General features: G+C 37.0%; 1 protein-coding gene across 13 annotated transcripts in view; it reads right to left on the bottom strand.

Moving 5' to 3' along the window:
* ATP2B2 (ATPase plasma membrane Ca2+ transporting 2) overlaps positions 1-22,311 on the bottom strand; it is a 295,684-nt gene that overhangs the window by 51,477 nt on the left and 221,896 nt on the right. For all 13 annotated transcript variants that reach the window (XR_002442628.1, XM_021409829.1, XM_021409832.1 and 10 more), the window contains 2 exons: positions 21,355-21,597; positions 184-425 (listed from right to left, as the gene is read on the bottom strand). Coding sequence is in view for 12 of the 13 variants with exons in the window: in XM_021409829.1 (XP_021265504.1) it covers positions 184-425; positions 21,355-21,597 (485 nt within the window). In the remaining variant the exon portion in view is untranslated. The remainder of the gene's footprint in view (positions 1-183; positions 426-21,354; positions 21,598-22,311) is intronic.

Genomic DNA, 22,311 nt, shown 5'->3' with positions numbered 1-22,311 from the left:
GTTTTGCAAGTGGGAGGTGGGGGTTGAGGAGAACAGTAACAGCTTTATACTGGAGTGTGTCATTTTTCTACTGTAATTAGCTTATTCTGAATTCCAGAATGGCCTGGTATATCTTATCAGCATCACAATGTTCTGCATCATTAAGATTTTGGAAAAACACAACAAGAAATCCATTGAACTTACTTCTTCAGAACAATTTCAGAAGCTCCTTTGCTGTACATTCGGAAACTACCATCTGGCATTTTAATGACAGTACTCATTGACTTTCTCACAGAGTTGAACGTGTAAACTTTATAAAGTTTCTCCTCAGGGATGAGGTTCCGAACGGGCTCATAATCCTGCTTCAAATCCAGGACAAACCCCAAGAGACCACATTCCGTCTTATTGCCTACCTGGCGAGGCAGGCCACCCTCTTTTTCTGGTGGCTAAAAGAAGAAAAAATTAGATATTAATTTCTATAATGTTTAGCTGTACACAGTGTTTTCTGTCCAATTAATACAAAGTTACAGTGTACAGTTTAAAATCTAAAATTGTAAATGTGCGGTCACATCCCTTCCAATTTTAAAAAACTACATAAAAACCGACATTCAGTCTCGCATTTCTTTTCTTCTAAGTCAGCCATGGACAGCTGAAGAGTTTCTGATGGCATATCATTAAAAATGTAATAACTTGCTTTAGGACCAACATAATTAATTCTTACTTATTGCAGACAGAATATTTGCTATTCTCATTTTGAATTGAATTGTTTTGATGACTTTTGTTGGTTTTAATGTGAATTAAAGAGCTATTCTTTCCTTCTAGCAGCTAGTTCTTAATAAAAAGTAAATCTAATCATAACAGTAAATCTCCATGAAAATGGAATTTCCAACAACCTACAGAACAATAATTCTACTTCTAGAAGCATCTGTTTCTAGAATATGTTAGTCAGCTGCTTCAGACAGTAAATGCTTTTCACGTTAAAAAAAAAAAAGCAGTAGGTTAATCATTCTGTAACTCTTTATGTATCTCAGTACTTAAAAGTATGAGGAAGGCTGTACCATCCCATTAAACAAACAAACATTCCTCATAGAACTTTCTTAGAGGTGTAAATACCCCCAGATAAAAAGTTCTGTGTTATCAAGATTCCAGATAGACTTAAGGGACTCATGTGTGATCTCTAGAATGCTGATAACTTAAATTTTCCTCTATTCAATAGAATTAGAAAAGTGTTTACTTTAAGCTATCGGATCCAAAAGAAGAAAAAGCTCTTTCACAATTTTAACTTGCAAAGTATCACACCAGTAAAAACATTGCCTTTGATAAGACTAAGCCATCAGTTTCAGTGTGACTTAAATATTTGCCTCACATTTTGCAGAATTAGAGCTGCATGACTATATTCAGAATTATGTCCATGTTCTCACCATAGACTTTTAAATCCAGTCTACTTGTGAAGTATCTGTGGGATGAGGGATAACACAGGGAATGATTAACTGAAATTGCAAATCTGTAAACCTACAAAGATTTGAATTCTTGCAACAAATGCTGCCACATAGAGAAGAAAGGGAACTTCAGGGAAGTATCAGTAAATATCTCAGAGAAACACTTTTTGTAGCTAGTTTAAAAATGAATGACTGATAGATAACAATAACAGACCAGTATGGGGAAAAAAAAAAAGCCACCACCATCAGAAACAAACAAAAAAAACCCCACCAGATTTATGTAAGAACTAAATTTCTATCACCAGAAAAATTTATACCTGGTGACACATAGATTAGTGGGATTTCCTTATCAGAGGAAGATGTATCTAAGGTGAACAATACAGAATAATTAAAAAAATCTGTTCCAGATAAATTTATTCTTTCAGAAACAATTGTAACATTGCTAGATTCTATACGAACCATCATCTGACCCATATGGGTCAGATTTCTATTACTAGGAAATTTTAGCATTACACTCCATGGTCAAAGTAAAATACACTTAAAAATATGCTAATATGGAACATTAGTTTTATTATACACTATGAAAGCATGCCCTGCTATAATCCCATTACGGTGTGATGCAACTTCCCTTTGGATTCTCAAATTCACTTTAGAATCCCTGCCTTAAAACCCAATAACATATAGTTAATGTATTACATGCATTTCAAAGGATTGATATATTCAGTAGATACAAAAATTTCAGGTAGGAATCAACAAATTACCCTTTAAACTACCAGTTCATTTGAATAAATACGGTTAATTTTCATAACATTGCAGGCACACAGTTCCTGAAACCTGCTAAGAACTTCAGGTTATTCAAAGTAGTGGATTTAATCAACTTCACTGCTTGGGTAGCAATGCTAGGAAGAGCTCATTTCTCTGCATACATTATATCAAACTCTTTCAATTTTAGCTCTAAATCCCTATGAATGTTGATTTTCTCAACATTTTTTTTTTCTAGACTGGATCAATGGGCCAAAGTACACCGTATGAGTTTCAATAGGGCCAAGAGTCAGGTCCTGCACTTTGGTCACAACAACCCCAGGCAACCCTACAGGCTTGGGAAGGAGTGGCTGCAAAGCTGCCTGATGGAAAGGGACCTTGGTGTGCTGATGGACATGGGCTGAATATGAGCCAACAGCGTGCCCAGGTGGCCAAGAAGGCCAATGGCATCCTGGCTTGGATCAGGAATGGGGTGGTGAGCAGGACTAGGGAAGTCATCCTGCCCCTGTACTCGGCATTGGTGAGGCCCCACCTCAAGTACCGTGTTCAGTTTTGGGCGCCTCAGTACAGAAAGAACACTGAGATGCTGGAGCAGGTCCAAAGAAGGGCAACAAGGCTGGGGAAGGGCTTGGAGAATATGCCCTACAAGGAGAGACTAAAGGAACTGGAGCTGTTTAGTCTGGGGAAGAGGAGGCTGAGGGGAGACCTCATTGCTCTCTTCAAATACCTGAAAGGTGATTGCAGTGAGAGCGGGGCTGGTCTCTTCTCACTGGTGACAGGACAAGGGGAAATGGCCTCAAGTTGCGCCAGGGGAGGTTTAGGTTGGATGTCAGGAAAAACTTCTTTACAGAAAGGGTTGTTAAGCACTGGAACAGGCTCTCCAGGGAGGTGGTTGAGTCACCATCCCTGAATGTGTTTAAAAACTGTTTGGATGTGGTGCTCAGGGACATGATTTAGCGGTGGGTTGTTAGAGCAGTATGGTTAGGTTGCTGTTGGACTTGATGATCTTGAAGGTCTTTTCCAGCCTGAGCAATTCTATGATTTTGTGATTCTCTGCCACTGAAGACAGTGAATCTCAACACTGACATAAATGTGAACACAATCAAGCTACTAGGAAATCCACACTGGAAACCAATTAAATACATATAGATTTCTTTCCAACACAAACACAGAATCCTAGAAAACAGTTAATTTTTACATATGATTTCATCATTAGCTGTGAATGGATACTGCGAAAATAAAAGTCTACCTACATTTCACAGTATATGAAACTACAGTCCTTCTAAAATTTGTTTTTGTTTGATCACAGAGTAGATCACACTTTCCTCAACTTGCAGTGGTCTAAAAATAGACTTCTTTTTCTCATCATCTTTTGAATGCTAATACGTAAGCAAGGGGAAAAAATACCAGTGAAAAGAAAATGAACAGACATTTCAGAAAGGTTTCAAAATCTGTTAACAAGTGGCCACCTCCCTCTAGAGCAGCTGCTGTATCCGTACTCTTTGTACATTACATTAAAATAAAACATATGGTGATGAGAGCTGGCAAGTAGCACTTCCTTCCCTGTACTTTCAGCTGAAAATCTATATGCCAAAACTAGTTTCCTTGAATTCTGTTCTTGACAATCCTTTGCAGAAGCTGCTGGCTGTTAAAACTTCATACTGTGCTGTATCTAAATGTATTATTTGCTGAAACCTGCAGTTTATAGCACCTGGAACACAAAAGTGCAAAAAGCACCAAGTGGTTACTTTTGAATAATTAACTATGAATCTCTTCACTGACTTGCAGAATGAAAATGCTTTCACACCATATGAGGGAAAGCCTCTGAAATGTGATTTGCAAAGTAAAAACTTTTGAATGCATTGGTTTTCCTGAGCTTGGTTCTACTGGGAAGAGATTGATCCAATGCTCTAATAAATAGTTCCCACTAACAATTGTATAATTTCAAATGTTTCTTCCACGTCTTTACATTATTTGCATAAGAATAGTATTTCAACTCTAAGTACATACTTTCATGTAAAACAAACTTCCGGCAGATGTTAAAAAAAGTTGTTATAACAATCAAATCGAAACAGGTCTCTAGGTCAAAGTATACCAACCCCAAAAGCAAGTATTGACTTAGTACTGAATTTGGATTTGAAAAGAAATTTTCAAAATTATTTCAATAGAAAATCGCTAGTAAAAATGGGTTAATAGAAAAAAGAAAGATAAAGGGAGAGCATGTCTTAGGAAAGTTCTTCAACTTTCAAAGCTACATTAAAAAAATTAAAAGGCTTTGTTTTTTTACCATAACACTTACTAAACTTCATTTTCTCATTGCCATTTTTGATGTAAGAAGTGAGAAACTGGCAAGTATCCATCTAGTCTTTTGAAATCAAAGTATTAGGGTTTCATATATTACATGAAGTCTTCATTTGCTTCAGGTTATGCTTTTCTGTTCTAGAATAATGATGATCATAAATGTACCAATTTTATTAAAATAATTAACTGACTTTGCTAGATTATCTCCTTATTGAATGTTCCATTTTATGTCTATTCACAATAGACAAACAGAGGAAAATACATTTTCCAAATTAAATTGTGAACAATTTCCATTCTTTACTTTACTCAAAGAAGCACAGAATAGCTGAGATTTGAAGGGACCTCTACAGGTCTACTTGTCTGACCTCCGTTCACAAGCAGGGCCACCTAGAGCCACTTGCTCATCACCATGTCCAGGTGGTTTTGAATACCTCCAACAAGGGAGAATCCACAACCTCTGTCAGTAGTCTGTTTCAGTGGCTCAGCCATCCTCACTGTTAAAAAGATTTTCTGTTGTTCAGAGAGAACCTTTTGAGTTCCAGTTTGTGCCCAGGGCCTCTTGTCCTGGACTGGGCATCACTGACAAGAGCCTGCCTCCATCTTCTTTGCATCCTCCCCTTCAGAGACTGATAGACATCGAGTGAGATTCACCTGAGTCTCCTCCAGGCTCAGCTGAGAGGTCCCAGCTCTCAAAGCGTTTCCTCATAGGAGAGATGCTCCAGTCCCCTCAGCATCTTTGGGACCCTTCATTAGACTCTCTTCAGTGAGTGGCAAAAATGTCTCTTGTACTGTGAAGCCCAACACTGAACAAAGCTCTCCAGGCATGGTCTCAGTGCTGAGCAGAGGGGACAAATCACCTCTTTCAGCTTGCTGGCAACACTTACCCTAAAGTAACTCAGGTCACCATTAGCTTTCTTTACTGCAAGACTTCACACTTTTCTGGGCAGACTACAACTTCCATATTAATTATCCACATGGCTAGGACAATACTTATTTAACCAAGTACAAACATTTTACTAGAATTCTTGAAAAATCCTTTTGTAGAGAAAAACAGACATACAGCATCCTGAAGATAAAATTCAGTACAAATAGCTGTCATCAGCTCTACACTGTCAAAATGTTATGAATTTACTTAGAATAAAATAAAAAAAATTACTTAGAGTATACTTAGAATAATAAATAGGTCTTTGTATCTTGTGCAGATTCTGATCCTTGGTCCTCTTGAGGACAGTTCTAGAATCAGATAATTAAGTGATGAGGAAGATCACAATCTGTGCACAGACTGGAATTTTAAGTAGTTTTTTACATGAAGGAATAGCAAGTTGACTCTGCCTCACATAGAGCACTGAAAACAACATGTTAAATTATAGATAATGGTTTCTGATAATATATTTGACATTCATAATCAGCACTGCAAGGTACAATCCTGCTGAAATTCAGTTAAAATAAAAAGTCAGTTTGAATTGAGGTCAGCATAAAGGGATTGAAAGAGAACTTTTAACTTCTTTGAGCTGCTTGCATAACCGTTTTGGCATCAGAAGAAACAGACTGAGCTAACCTTATGTACATTCTGATCTCACTCACTGGATTTAAAGCCCAACATTTAAAACTTTAAAGCTTTTATTTTTTTTGAATGGTTTAAGTTAGACTAACGTAAGTGTTCCCATTCATTTATGATGCCTGTTCATCAGAAAATGAAATTTCTCTTTTATACCTTCAATAGGATTTAAAATGCTTATACATTAAACCAACACAGCTTTCTTCCATTACTTCCTTTCAAACTCGAGCAGAGCATTTCAATTCTATCCAATTTCATCTAGATCCTTTAAAGATCCTGATTTTGATCAGTTTGCTCCAAAATACATCAATTTTTGGTTCTGTTACATAGTCATCATTTCAGAGCTTCTAATTCTACATACATTTGGGATTCAGTTTAGGCAGCAAAAAATGCGTGTGCACCTCTTAATATATATATACTGTGTATGTTCTGGAAGCAAAGGCTGACGATCTAGACAAACTAAACCAAAAGCACTTGAAATATATTTCAGCGGTCTCAAGAGAGATCAAATCTGAAGACTAAAATTAGAAATGTAAACAATATTGTTTAATAGCAGTTGTGCAGTTGTAAGTTGTTACTTAATACTAGTGGGCAGTAGAGCTGCCTTTTCACTGAACCACTTACTGCATGTCTCCTTAATTACTATCTGCTAAATGCAGCCAGCAGTATCACATCACTTTGCTCTCTGTACTACAGTAAAATTGTATATTGATATTGCATGTCAAGCCTAAATCAGGACTCTAAACCTGCTGCCAGCTCGAATTCTTTAAGCCACGAGATTGCCTCCACATCCCTCATAGTTATTGACCAGGACAAACTGCTGAGCTCAGCTGCACTTTCTGAGTAGAAGACAAGCAGTTTAAAAGACTCCCCTATGACTCATCAGACGTGAGCTGCACCCTTTAGCTGACAAGAAGCAGGCTCCTCAGATGAGTGACAGCAATGCCATTTGGCAGTGCCCCCCAGCACAGGACCCTATCTTGTTATTTAATCACCATTTAACTAACAGATCTGTTCAGACTTTCAAGCATTTTTTGACTCCTTACTGTATAGGGAGTAAGAAACAATATATCTGTGTAATACCTTCCTGCATCAGATTAGCATCGTAAGTATTTAACATTTTTTCCTATTCTCTGAGGACAGACCTTGAAATGCTAAAACCATTTATTTAATTAATGCAATACTGTGGTTTCATGTAATTCTCATTTCTAGCACTTGCGATGAATATAGATTATTCAAACAAAACATGATATAAAACTTGTGTATTTTAACATCTCTTGTTGCCTCAAATAGTAGCAATGCAATCATGTATTAAAAGGGGCCAGCAGTAATTATGTAATGCAGCAAGCAGCATGACATTTCCTATCAGCACAGCAAAGCTAGGAGAGCAGCAGTGATGTGGCTCAGTGAATAGGGACTCACGCTTGTTTCAGCTCACATAACAGGAATAAGGAAAAAATGATACTATCCATAAATTCCCCCAAGAGTGGTTATGAAAGACGAAATCATGCATGAAGAACAGACTGAAGGCTGGTGTGACAGCCTCTGTATTCCCTCTCTGATTGACTGTTACCCATTTTAACATACAAAGAGAGCTAATAGTTTGCCCTTAATTTTAATAGGAAATAATTAAAGTATCCTTTTTGTTTGGAAGATAAATTTACTTTTGATTCACTTGAACACAAAAAAATACAGGCAAAAAGATACTACAGCAAGCATGAAAGTTGTTTCTTCTTCACACTAGTTAGAGGTAAAAGATTGATATATCAGTCCATTTTTCACATAAATACAACATACTTGAGGCAGAAAGGTACTAGTCTTTGCTTTGGGAGAGCATCTAGTCCAGTGCCATTTCCAAAACAGGTTCAACAACAGCAGGTTGCTCAGGGCTGTGTCTAGCCAGGTTCTGAATGTCTCTAAAGACTCTTTTGGCTTCCCATTCCAAAGAGTGACTATCCTGACTGTCAAGTATGTTTTCTTATGTTTAAATGAAATTTTCTATTTCTGCGTTCTCTCATTACCTATTTTTAATCCTTTCACTGTGCACCACTGAGAAGAGCCTGGATGAACCTTGTTTACAGCCTCCCATCACAGACACATTTGGACACCACATTACAGTGTAAAAAATGAACTCTTAATAATCATGAATAACACTACTGAATAATAATACACTTATCATTAGGACACTGTAGCCTCAGTGTTGCCAGATTAAAGTGAATCTTAAGACTCTCTTTTCTCCATGTTTGCCTCAAAACAGTCTTAGTATATTTATTATATTATTAGATCTTATTTGTCTGTATGAAAATCCTTTCCTACCGTTATTGATCAAAATCATTCATATCTTATAACAAGATACAATAATTATATAATCAATTCAATTATAATCTAATTGAATTAAAATTTGACTCACAAATTTTGAAAATAATGCATTCAATTTCCAAATCTGAGACACTAAAGTCTCCACTCTTGTTCTTTTGTGCTGTCACATTCACAGGGAAGTGGCAATTGTTAGATTTATAGCAGTGCTATGCCAGCTTTGTTTAAACACAAAAACTGTTGACAAGTAACCTATATAATCAACACAACAATTGTTATTAACTAACTTTAATTAACAACCAATTTACTTTAAATATGGTCTAAGTACAAGGTTTCAGTTAATGCTAGCTATTAAGGAAAGATGCAAGAGTATGCTTCTCCCCTATTAAGAACATCTTCAGAGCACACAGCTGAGTGAGCAATGTGCCATTTCTAAACCAAAACTCGGCATAATTAAGAACAGATTAACAGATTTCATAACTCTCCAATAATTTGTTCCACAATTTTGGAAAAATTAGCTATATTTTCATGACTGACAAACAAGTTGAACGTTTTTCTTCAAATGCAAAAGAGAAATTGCACTTAATTGAAGAGCTGTAATTGGTACCTCCATAATGACAACCAAGCATCTGCTACCTTGTTTTAGATCTATTAAACTGAGGGCTTACTCTGTGCTGGTATTAGACAGGTTTCATGAATCGCATGAACAGTTGCAGACACGGAAAACAGAAACAGGAGACAAACCACATTATGCTGAGTTTATCAGACAGTGAGAATTCAATTTCAAGGGAGCTTCTGCAATGCTATTTTCAAATTAGAAAAAAATACTTGGGAATTGTGTTTTAGCCAGTATCAATAGCATTGATGCATGCCTTCTAAGGCAAGAACCTCATTTTTCAGCTTTGAGGAAGGAGAGAGATATTTTTTTTAGTTTAACAATGATCTCACTAGCAACCATCCATTTAGAAAACGTCTTTTGAGTAATTTTGATACGTGCTGTAGTAATCTATCAGCAGTTTTTTCCCTGGAATTACAAGGCTTTCTCTCACCAAGGTTGTCTATGAAAACCCTACTCAGTGCTTCTGAACATGACATCATCAAAATCCCCGTCAGTCTTCCTCCCTTTAAATTAGGTAATAAGGAATTAATGAAAATTATTATCTCATGTGTAGTCTGAAATGCATCACCATCTAATCCATGGTATCTTTATATGTACTCTTTTTAATTGGCATAACCTTCTCCATGCCTTCTACTAATTCAAAATGAAAAGAGGGAAAACTAGTTGTGTGTTGTAGACATTAAACCATTGTTTTAAGCTGATGTATTAGCTGAAAAACCCTCACTAGAGAACTGTGATAAGGATCACACTGTATAAGAACATAATAATCACATGGCCTTTATATTTAAACATCAAAAGCTTTACTTTCAAAAAATAAATAGCTCTATTTACAGGTGCCTGGTTTGTGCCTGCAGTCTTTATCAAAACTTATAAATCTTGCCAATACTGAATTTTCTACCGGCTTTTAAATAAAGCTCAGATGGGAAAACTGAACTTTCAGCAAGACCAAACCAAAGCAAAAATCAGCCTTAATACTCACTTTCTGGTTGCAGCATAAACAATTTGAATAGTTTATGGAACTGAATTTACCAATTGTAAAGCAGATCTACCCACATAAAACATAAAAGGAAGTTTTTTTTCACTTGACTTAAGCTACTGATTATAGCGTATCATAATTACAGATGATGTCTGTCAATAGTACTCATTTCCAGAGTAAGGAAAAGGGTTCCTCAAGCATCCATTTCTAAATAAGTCTGAAAAGACCAGCAACAGCTATTCTGTTTATCAAACAAAATGTACTTATCCTCTTTAAATCTATACTTGCACGAATCAGCTGAAATTATTTTTAAATTGGCTTCGGTTAGTTAGGGTTGTTGTTATTTTTTTTGTTAAGCAAATGCATGAATTCAAGTGTATATAATACATTATAGAAATGCTTATCTAATATTTTCTCAGAGGGATTTTTTTGCATGATTGGTGGGGTAACGTTTGATATACATTATAAATTCCATCCTCTGGCCAGTTCCTCTCCAGGATACCATGAATGATGCCTTTGCTGGGCAGAACAGCAGACTGAGAGACTGCAGCCAATTTTCATCTGATTGTTCATTCAAAAGGAAATGGTAAAGGAATGATAGAGAGCTCGAACATCTTGTCCTTTCTTATAAGAAAATTCTCTAAGGACAACTTGTCTCTCACCTTTTAGAAATATAACTAGGATATCAGCACTGAACATGGTCAATCCTTCTCCTTTGGAGTGAAGGGAAGTGTAAAGTAACTTAATTCTCTGCTCACTTGAATAAAAAGTGGAAACCACAGAAAAATAACACTGATAAAAGAAAAATGCAGTGGAACTTTTTAACACACTCAACACTTTCATCCACTACTATGAACAATGAGCTACATTTGCTGCCCAACACTCATTCATGATTTCCGATGGATTTAAGTGCCATAGTACCTTCCTAAAGAATTGCCAGTAGCCAGCCATACTCTCACTATGTTTGCTTTTACAAATGAGACTGATTAGTAATAGTACTTTCTTTGAAAACAATTCCAGAAGTTTTAAAAACTTCCTTCTAGAAGCTTGATTTTCCCATGCAAAGTGTCTGCCAAAACAAGTCTGTCATTTCTTCAGTGATGCTAGAGAACAGTATAGTTCTGAATACATTAGAATACTCATGGAATCTTTTGAAAACCTTTGGCGTTTCATCTGCTGGACTCTGCAAAAAGGACTTTATGTAACATTCGGGGAATAAAAAGACAACCTACCACGTACTGCATAGTATATAATATATAATCATGTAACTTCTATACTGACAAGAATTAATGCTGTATTTCATTATGAAACATTATGTGGTGATTCATCTTGTATTGTTTTTAATAAGCCTTTTTGTGCATCGTTGTTTGCTTATAAAACCACTGCCACTTTTATAAAGCTGGTATTAAATTATCACATGTGAAATTATTGCATTTCTGTTCCTGATGATAAGGAAAATCAACATTAAAACAGATTACAGAATGTGGAAGTAATCTATTTCACAGAATCAAGATGTGCCTGAAGTATGTGGTTTTCATCCATTCACATAAAAACAAAAGCTCTCATCAAGAAAATGTGCTTTCTGATAATATCCCTTACACAGTGTTAACAGTGAGTTCTAGCCAGTGTTATTAATGAGCTCTGAAGCGTGATGATTATATCAGGGGGTATCATAGGCATGAAAAGAATGATGCGTTAGAATCATTCACTGTGCAACCCATTTTAATAAAATAATATTTTTTTAAAAGGGTCCTAAAAATGATGAGACAACTATGAGCAGTATTTACATATCTAGATGAAAAGACTTTGTAATACCACGCAGGAAGGGGGACTTGTAAAGCCTGCTTTCATCTACAGGTATGTTTGGAAACAACTGGCATTTATCTATATAAGTGAATCATCCTGCACCAGTGCAAGAACAGGGGAAAATAAGAACATGAAGGTAACATAAATAACGTAAAAGAAAATCCTATGCAAGATAATGGAAAAACAATACATCACAACAAGTCCAAAAAACTCATGTATTCATTCTCATACAATTAAACGGAAAAAAGAGAAAAGAAAAAAAAAGCTATCATTCTAGTAACAAAAAGCTTTCAAGTGACTGTCAGTCTTGTTTATAATCTTGCAGTGATTAATTATCCTGACAGGAAAAAATGGAATCTGCAGTTATCCAATTGTGAAGGCAAACAAGGCCAGTGTGAATAAGGTTTTATATATCCCTGCTTAGGATGAAGAACAAAAATAAATTATTTCAACTGTATCATCAGCTTTTAGCTAGTGTATCAGGCTACACTGTACAGTGTAGGACTATTCATCCATCTTCTCTTCCCATATGCTTGTGTTCTTAAGGCATGACAGTGACCTTTGATAGAAAAGGAGATAAGGAACTAAGGGAAAGACTTGTCTGCACTCACAGTCTGTCTATTGCCAGGTTCCTTCACAACTATGGTTTACTGCATAAGCAGCACTCAGGAGAAGTAACTGGCTGTATGTGAGCGTATCTCACATCCTCTGCATACAGCCTTTCAGCCATACTGGGGGGAAGCCTGCCTTGCCTCTGCCAACCCAGCCAGAAATGAAAAAATCCATCCTTCCTCAGAGGGTAGCAGTGTCAGCAGCAGATTTACAGAATGGCCCTGCTCTGATCCCTGCTCCCTAATCCCGCTTTGCTTAGGTAAATCCACCCCACAGACAACTGTGAAGGAGCTTTCTGTACGGCTGATGCCATTCCACACCCCCACAACTCCCAGAAGAGGAGGCTTCATTGAAAATGCTCCCTGCTTGCAGGACAACACTCGTGCATCCTGACAGCACAAAGTGATAACTCTGTGGTAAGGGATAACATGTCCTGTTCCTTACACATTCCCCTAGTCTTTTCTAAACACAGTTATCTCAGTTATCAACTCAGCAGCTCATTTTGTAAGAAAAGTTATATTTGTACCTCATATTATATAAAACTTCAATGGCAAGCGATGTGTGAAGATCATTACTTTCTGCTAATTACCATTCCTACAGCAGAAACAATTAACTGCATGATCTATTATCTCTAATAATTATTATTTACACAGCAAATGATATGCATGCTGTAGGTTGTATTTTCCTATCTGGATTATTCTGATAAAATGTTTACCAAAAAAAGAGTTTTATTGAAAATATGAAGAATTTTTTTTTTAACAGACAGAAAGATACTTTGCCTGCAAAGTCCCATTACCTAATCTATAACACATACCTACATTATGTATTTGCCTAACACTCTGCAAACAAAATATAGAAATTGCAATGAAGGAATACAATTCACCTATAAAGATAAATTTATTCTTCTGAAGTTAAAACTCTTAAAGATATACAGATCTGTAGAAATCAATTCAATCTAATTTCCATCAAATCACATCAATTTTTAGAAATAAATATACAGTGCAGTGCACTTTCAAAATGGGAAGAATGAGAGCTGGAAAAACATTTTTATTGTCTAAGCAATCGGTCTGTCGAAAAGACAAGATCAAGGCTGTAATAGTCTATAAAAGTGAATTTCATGGTTCACTTGGAAATAGGGAGCTTTAAATTGAGCAAGGAACCACCCCCTCCCATACCATCACTCACCAGTAAAATTCCAAACTCCTGTAAGACTTTGTGTTTTCTTTCCTCATTTACCCAATCCCAATCACCACTGCGTGGCATTTGTACAACATTGTAAGAGACAGTTTCTGGCACTGCTATCTGAGAAGTAACTTCGTGTAAGTAATACTGTTTATTTTCCAAGTCATTTGTGAGATTGGCATTAACCTTTTAATTTTAAATGCATCAAATGCAGCATTTAGCTAGAGACTGAGAAATGCTCAAGAGAATGTTTTAATGCCATCACCTGAGCACTTAAGAAACAAGAGGATAAACAGTTTTCACAAATTTCTGCTACCAAGACAACATGCTAAAAGCAGCCAACGACAGATTTACATTCCCAGTGTACTCCAGAAACAACAAGAAGGTCCAGGCCCTTTGCTTCTTGTTGTCTGCTGCAAAGGCAGCTCACCAGGAGCCAGTCCCCAGTGCCATCACATGTGCTATGTTACAGATATTCATCCCAGGTGTTTCTTACTGTTTACTGATTTCCAGGACTATTATGCAAGGTTAAAACCCTTCAGAGATCCATCTTCACACAAAATGGCTGCAAAACAGCACTCCTCCTCCTCCACCCGACTCAGTATATACTGAAATCCTGACTCTATCTGAAGGTGGAATGTATTTTTGAGCATTGCCGGAGGAAAGAAAACCATTATAAGGGATGATCTCTGCTCAGACTGTCACCAAAATTAACTGAAATCCCTCCGTTCCAAAAATACTCATCCAAACCTCTCAGCGGACAAAGCTCACAATTTCATATGAAGAAATTGTGATGCAGGAAGGTAGGGAATGCCACACAGCACAAAGGGGAGCACGCTGACTGCACCACATGATGTAGGCAAACTCTCCTGCTGCTGTGGTCTAACCAGGGTCTAACCACCTTTTTCCCTTATGTTCCAGATTTACCCTTTCCCCTCTCAATGTGCCCTCATTGACATTCTGCTTTCTGGAGTTCACATCCTTTCCTTCGCTGCCACTCCTTCCCCAAACCTGATCTGCTTTCGTATATATAAGTCAACCCCGCCTGACAACAGATGAATGAATAATCATTCTCACAGACTTATTCAAGTCAACAGCTGGAGCTGCCAGTTATATTTGCTGCTTACTATTAATGGCAGGAACTACAGAAGGAATAATATAGAATTTAGGACACACCATTCACTCAATTTATCTTCTGTTTTTTAACCATTTCTGTCCCCATTCTTTCCTTATTTTTGCGTGTGTCTTTGTTGGTATCTGTTTTAACTTGGAACACTATGAGCAGTAACGGGAGAACTTACATATAAAATAAGACCTAACGTGAACATTCGAGTCAATTAAATGGCAATTTTATCTGTATTTCTTAGAGCAAGAAACAAGTGCTTATGAAGAGGTTCAAAAAAGACCATAAGTAAAAATGCTTTTCCAATTTTAACTACCATATTAACTAAAACTGTAGTACAAAGGATAAAAGCTATTTTCTCATAGTTCTCCTCTGAATAAAGAAAAGAATTCTAGTGACTCCCAAATGCAGTTTCATTGAGCATGACTGCCCTTGGCAAACAGCTGCAATAAAACATGGGATCTTTTGCTGCTGCCTCAGGAAATACAAATTCTGATATTTTCCATTGATAGGCATGGCATAATCTGATTTTTGGCTTTTAAGCCTGGTGTAAGAAATTAAATAATCTTTCTTTAATCGTTAGAGACTCTTTTTATTCTGTTCTGAAAACAAGACTTGACTTTACAGCAGAGATGTGGACCTGTTAGAGCATGTCCAGAACAGGGTAACACAAATGATCCGAGGGATGGAACACCTCCCCTGTGAGGACAGGCTGAAAGCTGGGGCTGTGCAGCATGGAGATGAGAAGGCTGCTGGCAGTCCTGACTAAGAAGGAAGGGGACAGACTCTTTAGCAGGGTCTGCTGTGATAGGACAAGAAGAAATGGTTTCAAATTGAAAGAGGGGAGATTTAGATTGGATATAAGGGTAGTGAGGCACCGGCATAGGTTGCACGTAGAGGTGATGGATGCCTCACACCTGGAGACACTTAAGGTCAGGCTGGATGGGGCTCTGAGCACCTGACAGAGCTGTAGGTGTCCCTGCTTATTGCAGGGGAGTTGGACTAGATGGCCTTCAAGGGTCCATTCCAACTCATATGATTCTCATAGTCCATGATAATTCTCAGCAGGAGAACAATACATTAATTACCTATGATTCTGTATAAATACACACACATATATGTACCTAGAGATATAGAAGATTAGGTCTGTGCTATGTAAGATAAGAATTAGCTGTAAGCATCTACTATCAAAAAGACAAGACATTTCCATCTTCTTTTCACTCCCTGATAACTTTATAAATTAATCTGGGGAAATTTAGGGAAAAATCTACAAACTAACCTACAAATTCTGGGGTTTTTTGTAGGCTTTCTTTTTATCCATTAAGTAACTTCCAAATCATCCATGTTCCTGAATACAGCTTTAAAACTTCCAAGAATGCCTTAACTGTATTGAAATTGATTAAATTATGAAAAGTAAAGGGGAATGACCGTGAATTCTGTTGGCTAAATAGTATACACATTATACACATAGTACTTACATGGTATATACATTATATGAACAGCTTGTACATATATATTATTACTGAGAATTTGTTTCCATCATTTAAAAAATAAAACAGACAAGATGTATTGAAGCATTCGTTTCTTTCAAGCTGGGTCACAGAACACTGCGACTCAGAAATTATAAAATGTCAAAAAAGACTTTATGTCTCCTGAAATAAGCAGAATGAGTTGGAAACCATGATGTACTTGAAAAACTATAATCTTATTGCTATCAAAAAAACACGGTGGGATGATTTGCATAATTAGAATAAAGAATAACCTTTAAGAAATAACCACCACCGAGGGCTATAAGATTTTTAGAAGGGATAGGCAAGGTAGGAGGGATGAGAGAGTTGCCCTCTATGTCGAAAAGTGAATATACTGCAAGGAGCTCCCTCAGGAACAGGTTGAGGACCAGTGGATTTAGAGTAGGAATAGGAGCAATGAAAGACAGCTGGTGCTCAGGGTCTGCTACAGGCCACCTGATCAAGGGGAGTCTGTTGATGAGGCCATGCTTCAGCTGCAACAAGCTTCCAAATCAGGTCTTTAAATTTGATGTTTTTTAAAGCAATTTTATAAAAGCAAAGTAAGTGTTGTACGTCACATACCTCTTTGATTTTTGATGGGAAGCCGTCTCCCAACAACCTAGATAGCTGTACTACTTCTGGATGCAAATATATTCCTCACAAATGAAAAGAATCCTTCCACTAGCCACTACATCCACGCTCTCAATACCCACAGTAGAAGCTCATTTATTCCTGCAAAGCAGCTATTGTGCTAAAACCTTATTCTCAGTTACTTTTACCATTTCAGTTCTGTAGAATGCAATTTCTTCTTACAGCTCCCATGTTACGGGTTACCTACCTGTTGTGCCAGCCTCCCTCCACCTCTTTTCTCCAAGAAAGTATGAATTGTATTCACTCCAGTATTTCTGCATCAGACAATTAGTTAAAAGAACTGTTTATCCTTAACAATAAAACTCTGTGCCAAAATCTCTTCACCTGCTTTCAGTACGACATTAGAGATTTAGTTCTACTTATTTTAACAAGATCTTTCATTGTATAGGCATGAAAAAGTAATTACAAAAGGTAGTAAGGTGAATTAACACCTTCCTTTTTCTCCTTGTAAATATAAATGGCTGAATCTGTGTTGCAGTCCCATCCTGTGGCTATGCTGCACATACCCCTACAACCAGCCTGCGTCCTCAACATCATTCTCCCACTGACAAATCTCCTTCCCAGGGAAGCTCATGGGAAACTCCTGTTGCGCCTTGCTGGGAATATATCAGGTTCTCAAACATACAGCCGTGTGAGTACAGGTCTGTAAGAGTGTACAGTGAAGAGTCTCATCTGGGGCTGTGGTCAGAATGTAAGTGGGAGTTTGGGTGCTGGCAACCTTGGTAAATTTCACTATTTACTTAGAGGCATGTTAGTGTCATAAGCAGGTGGTTTTGTGCTTTACAATAAACAGGAAACGCATTGCTTCCTTTGTTCTGACATCAATAAAATTGTCTTTTTATTATTGTTCATCACCTTTGTTTTATCCAATAAAGCCCTTTTTGTCTAAAAAGCTGTACAAGGTCTCATTCATTAGCTAATACTTACCCAAGGTAAACGTTTACCTCATTTCGTAAGTTAGCAGAAGCTGTGGAAGGCAGTGAATGTTCTGCATTTTCCTGTTACATTTCTGCCTTTTCCTTCCAAAGCTTCAGTAAAAGGATGTCAATACACTATGCTGCCATACCATGCAAATGCAGTAAATGATGCTCCAGATCCTCAGAACTGAAAACAGCCCTCACTGTGCTGATATTCACCTAATAGAAGCACAAGAAGCTTTTTTTGCTCCCTAGGCAGCTATCAAGTACCCACTGAAATGCCTGTGTTAGATTATTACAATGACTGGTTCAGCCAAGTCCACTGATACTGAAAATCCCTCAACTAAGTGTTAGACATGACCTCTTTTTAATAAGAACATGTTATACCCATCCGGCAAGCATGTCACCTTTGCCCTGTGACAGATTTCAGGAAATTAGAAGAAGAATGAGCAAATAATAAAGAAGAATAAAGAAAGTAATGCTCTGAAATAAGGCCTCCTATTTATTTCCATGGAAACTTTAAAAGCTACAAAGAGCACAATAACACTATTTGATAGAGCTAATTCTCAGCTACAAAACATTGTTTTTCAGCATAGTCATCACCTTTAGCTATTCATTTGCACCAGAGATGAACAAGAAAGAGCCTCCGTGCTGCACTCATCAAAATCTGCAGCAGCAGAGGTGACCCACTGTCGCTATTGCCACTGTTGAAACGGCACCCACCGCCTCACTGTGCTCACATTCACTGTTTGGTCTCCATAAATGTTCAGCAAGTGTTGGTGAATATCAATGGGTGCTATTTTTTCTGCATGGAAGAAGAATTCATTGACACCTCTTTGGTTCATACCCAGTTCCACGTCAGACACCATTTTGTCAGACTGCCCCTCTGCTGCCATTTCTCTTGCGGTAGCAAAACATAATGGAATACTATTGGGAAGGTTCAGCCTCTACTGCCATACTCCCAACATCTGCATCTGACATCATGGGCCAACATAATAAAATAGGAGACATTACTTTCAGAGCAGCCCTCGTACTTTTCTAGAACTGTACTTATGCACACAAAAGCTCAAATCACTACTTTTGGTATTTGGAGTCTGTACTTCATTATTGCTCCATGATATTCAAGGTCACTGTGCTTTCGAACCAAGTGAAACTGAAGTATACCCAAAATGTAAATGTTGTTTTCAGAGCAAGAGCTTACAGCCCCTGTCACAGCTTACCTCCAAAAAATTATGAAGTCCAATTTTTACGTTTGCTAGTTACATAAAACAGCAATATTGGGGGAAACAAATGCTTTCTGGAAAACAGCTTCACAGAAAGAGCGTAAGAGCAGCACTGAAGATGCTCAGAGACTAACAGAATGCAAAAACAGCTCAATCATTTAATCCTCCAAAAGCATTAGAAAGAACTATACATAACGATGCTATTGTTCTGTTAGAATAATTTCTTTTTAATTTCTCAGGGAACTTCAAATCTTTTTTTCCAAGCAGCGGTATTATTTTCTTTTTATATTTTTATCAGTGGTTCAATTGCCCCTTAATCAAAAGATAATGCAAGACGGAACATCTCTCATTCAGCAGAGTGTATAGGTCCTGTCTGTGATCACTCTGAACAGAAGTTCACGCAATGCACAATTTACAGTGTACATGTAACTAGATTACTGATAATAGAATATGTAAAATTCAGTCGTTATGACATATTCTCATATGCCCTTTGGGTCTGAGCTGATACTCACAATTTGATTATATGCGCTCCAAGAATGAGTGCACAAGCATTTGTTCAGTATTAACAGTTAGAAAAATAATTCTGCACCCTTCATCCGACTCCCCTCTGTATTTATTTCTAAATTGTAGTGAATAAGGGCTTTGAAACAATACTTTTTATCTTAAACTTTAGCTTAAGCTTGCTATCACAACCAATTCCTCTGATACTGGAGTAGTCTCCTGGGGTCCACACTGCAAGGTTTGACCTTATGATGCTGTTATAATAGCTAAAAAATAACCACTAATTTTATACAGATAATTTCCAGTAGTCATCTGATATGCATCCAGAACAATGGTGATTTCCAAAGAATAAATGGCTACATTTATTAATTTTGCATAGAATTGATCTCTGTGCAAAGGCATAAAATAACTGGAGTAATGAAACATTGACTCCTTCTAATGGGCACACAACATTCCTTTCAGTGAGAAGGAATGATTCTAGCTAACAGGAAAGAAAATGTAAAACAACAACAACTATAGTGACATCACAATGAAATTTTAGAACTAATCTTAACCAGAATTTTTTCTGTTAAATGAAACTACTGCCACAGGAGAGAGGATATTAAACATATATATTATAGATGCAACCCTTTGGAAAGTGGTCTCGTATCTTCCCACATCTTACTCAGAAAGCTAAGAATTCAGATGAGAGTCTGAACCAGCATGAAGTTGAACACAAACACCTCTTTTCTGAGTTTGATCTCAAGCATTCAAAACAAACAGCAAAATGTCTTACTCCGCCAGCTGCACCTACCTGAACTAGCAGGCTGCCTGTTCTGTGCCACCTCAACTCTCAGAAATGAACAAGTTCTGCCAATGCTGGCAACATTCTCTCAAAGCCCTACCAGTGCTGAACTCCACAGTGTCAGCTAGAACTGATACTGGCGACTAGCAGTTACACAAACACAAATGTCCATTTGTTAATTCCAGTGTGTGTGTTGAGGTAGAGTTTGGTTCCATTTCAATTCCTGCAGGAGGAAGCACCTAGACTTACAGGGGTTGTAATTGTATGAACATAACTAAGCTGTATGTTCCTCTCTCCAACAAGCAAATGTTAACACTCATTTATGAAAGCGTGCTCATCAACAGCAACATATTCCTGCTAATTTTCAAATATGTAAATTAGAGTTCAAGTTTTTTGTGATTGTGTTTAAAAAAACTGCTGAACTACTTATAAAACGGTATGAGGTGCATATATGATGCAGCTCAGCTCATTATCAATCTGTAAAATGGACAGTACATAAACTCACAAGCTAGAAAGGTATTTGAGCTATGATATTAAGTTTGACCTTTCAAAGAAAAAATCTATTGGAATTGCAAAAGTTTTCAGTCTCTTATTAGCCATATACAGAAAAGTCTAATGGTACAAGCCACCATGATTTTTCCATTTTGTCCTCCTTCAATGAGTAAATAAAACACTTTGGGTCATAACTCACTTGAAAATATAATGAATAAGGACTATTAACTTCACTGATTTAACCAATCTCATTTGTCTTACTGAAGGATGAACTGAAGATTCTCAGACACACAAAAATAACTTTACACATAGGAAGCCTCAATGAAAACCAGTTTTCTGAGTAAAGAAACCCGCACACAGATTGGACCATCCCAATCTGCTGGTGGTAAAAGTTTTTAAAATACAGCACGGTCTTGTATATGCAAGTACAATCCTATTCTCAAAAAAACGCCCACATAAATATTTTTACAGCCTCTGCTCTCATTGTGAGGAATTAACAGCATTTAACAATTCATGCGGGATCTTAAGGAATAAATAATGCTTTAACAAGTGATGACTCCTTCTACCATGTTTCATCGTACTGATAGAAAAAAAAAACTACTCACCAGAATTTTTGTAGTGTAAGCGCTGTTGATGGCAATTGCATTAACCAGCAATTCGAGGGTCTTAGCAGGGACAGAATCAGGGTCAGGGATCTCTTTGTAGTGCACATCACCGATATAGGCTTGGACGACTGTCATCCGGTTGGTTGTTAGTGTCCCTGTTTTGTCAGAGCATATGGCTGTAGCATTGCCCATCGTTTCACAGGCGTCTAAGTGGCGGACCAGATTATTATCCTTCATCATTTTCTGAGAAAAAGCAAAATAAAGTAACTTCAAGATTTGCTTTGATAAATCTTGTACATCAGTCATACAAAGGAAAAAAGTATGTATCTTGTTCACTAGCGTGTAAAGCTCAATCAAAACTTTGTGTCCAGTAATCAGTGCACTATTTACAGACAACCAAGCAGTGACCATCCCTGAAATAATTTTTTTGATCAAATGGAATAGTCCCATCCTTTTTTCATGGATTTATATTTTAAGGAACAGGTAGAACAGCAAAGATTAGCTAAAGTACTTGAAATACTGAAGATAATAGGATTTTAAAAACAGTATAATTATAGCAAATATTAGAAAACTATACCATTTTATATATTTACTTTTGTTTTTCTTTTTTCTTACAGCTAAACAACTAAACCTAGAGATCAATCAGGAATACTTAGTAGCATAAATTAGGTTACCTAGGAATTCAAAAAGTGTATATGCACAGAATATGAATGGCTTTTGAGAAGCTATCCTGTAAACCTATTCACATTTCTTTATTTTGATCTTGTAAAGTCTAGTCAAACTTTTTAGCCTTTATTTAATACCATTTTCAATGCCTGTGTTATCTTGCAGTGCACAGACTGACTACACATCTTGCAAATCAACCAAACCAATATAATTAACGACTTAAAAAATCCACCACCATTCCACAGTGCACATTTTTCACAAGATGCACAATCCTCCTGGAAGCATACGTTG

This window comes from Numida meleagris, chromosome 11 (assembly GCF_002078875.1).
Source record: "Numida meleagris isolate 19003 breed g44 Domestic line chromosome 11, NumMel1.0, whole genome shotgun sequence".
Classification (NCBI taxonomy): domain Eukaryota; kingdom Metazoa; phylum Chordata; class Aves; order Galliformes; family Numididae; genus Numida; species Numida meleagris.
This window is presented reverse-complemented; position numbering and strand designations above follow the sequence as displayed.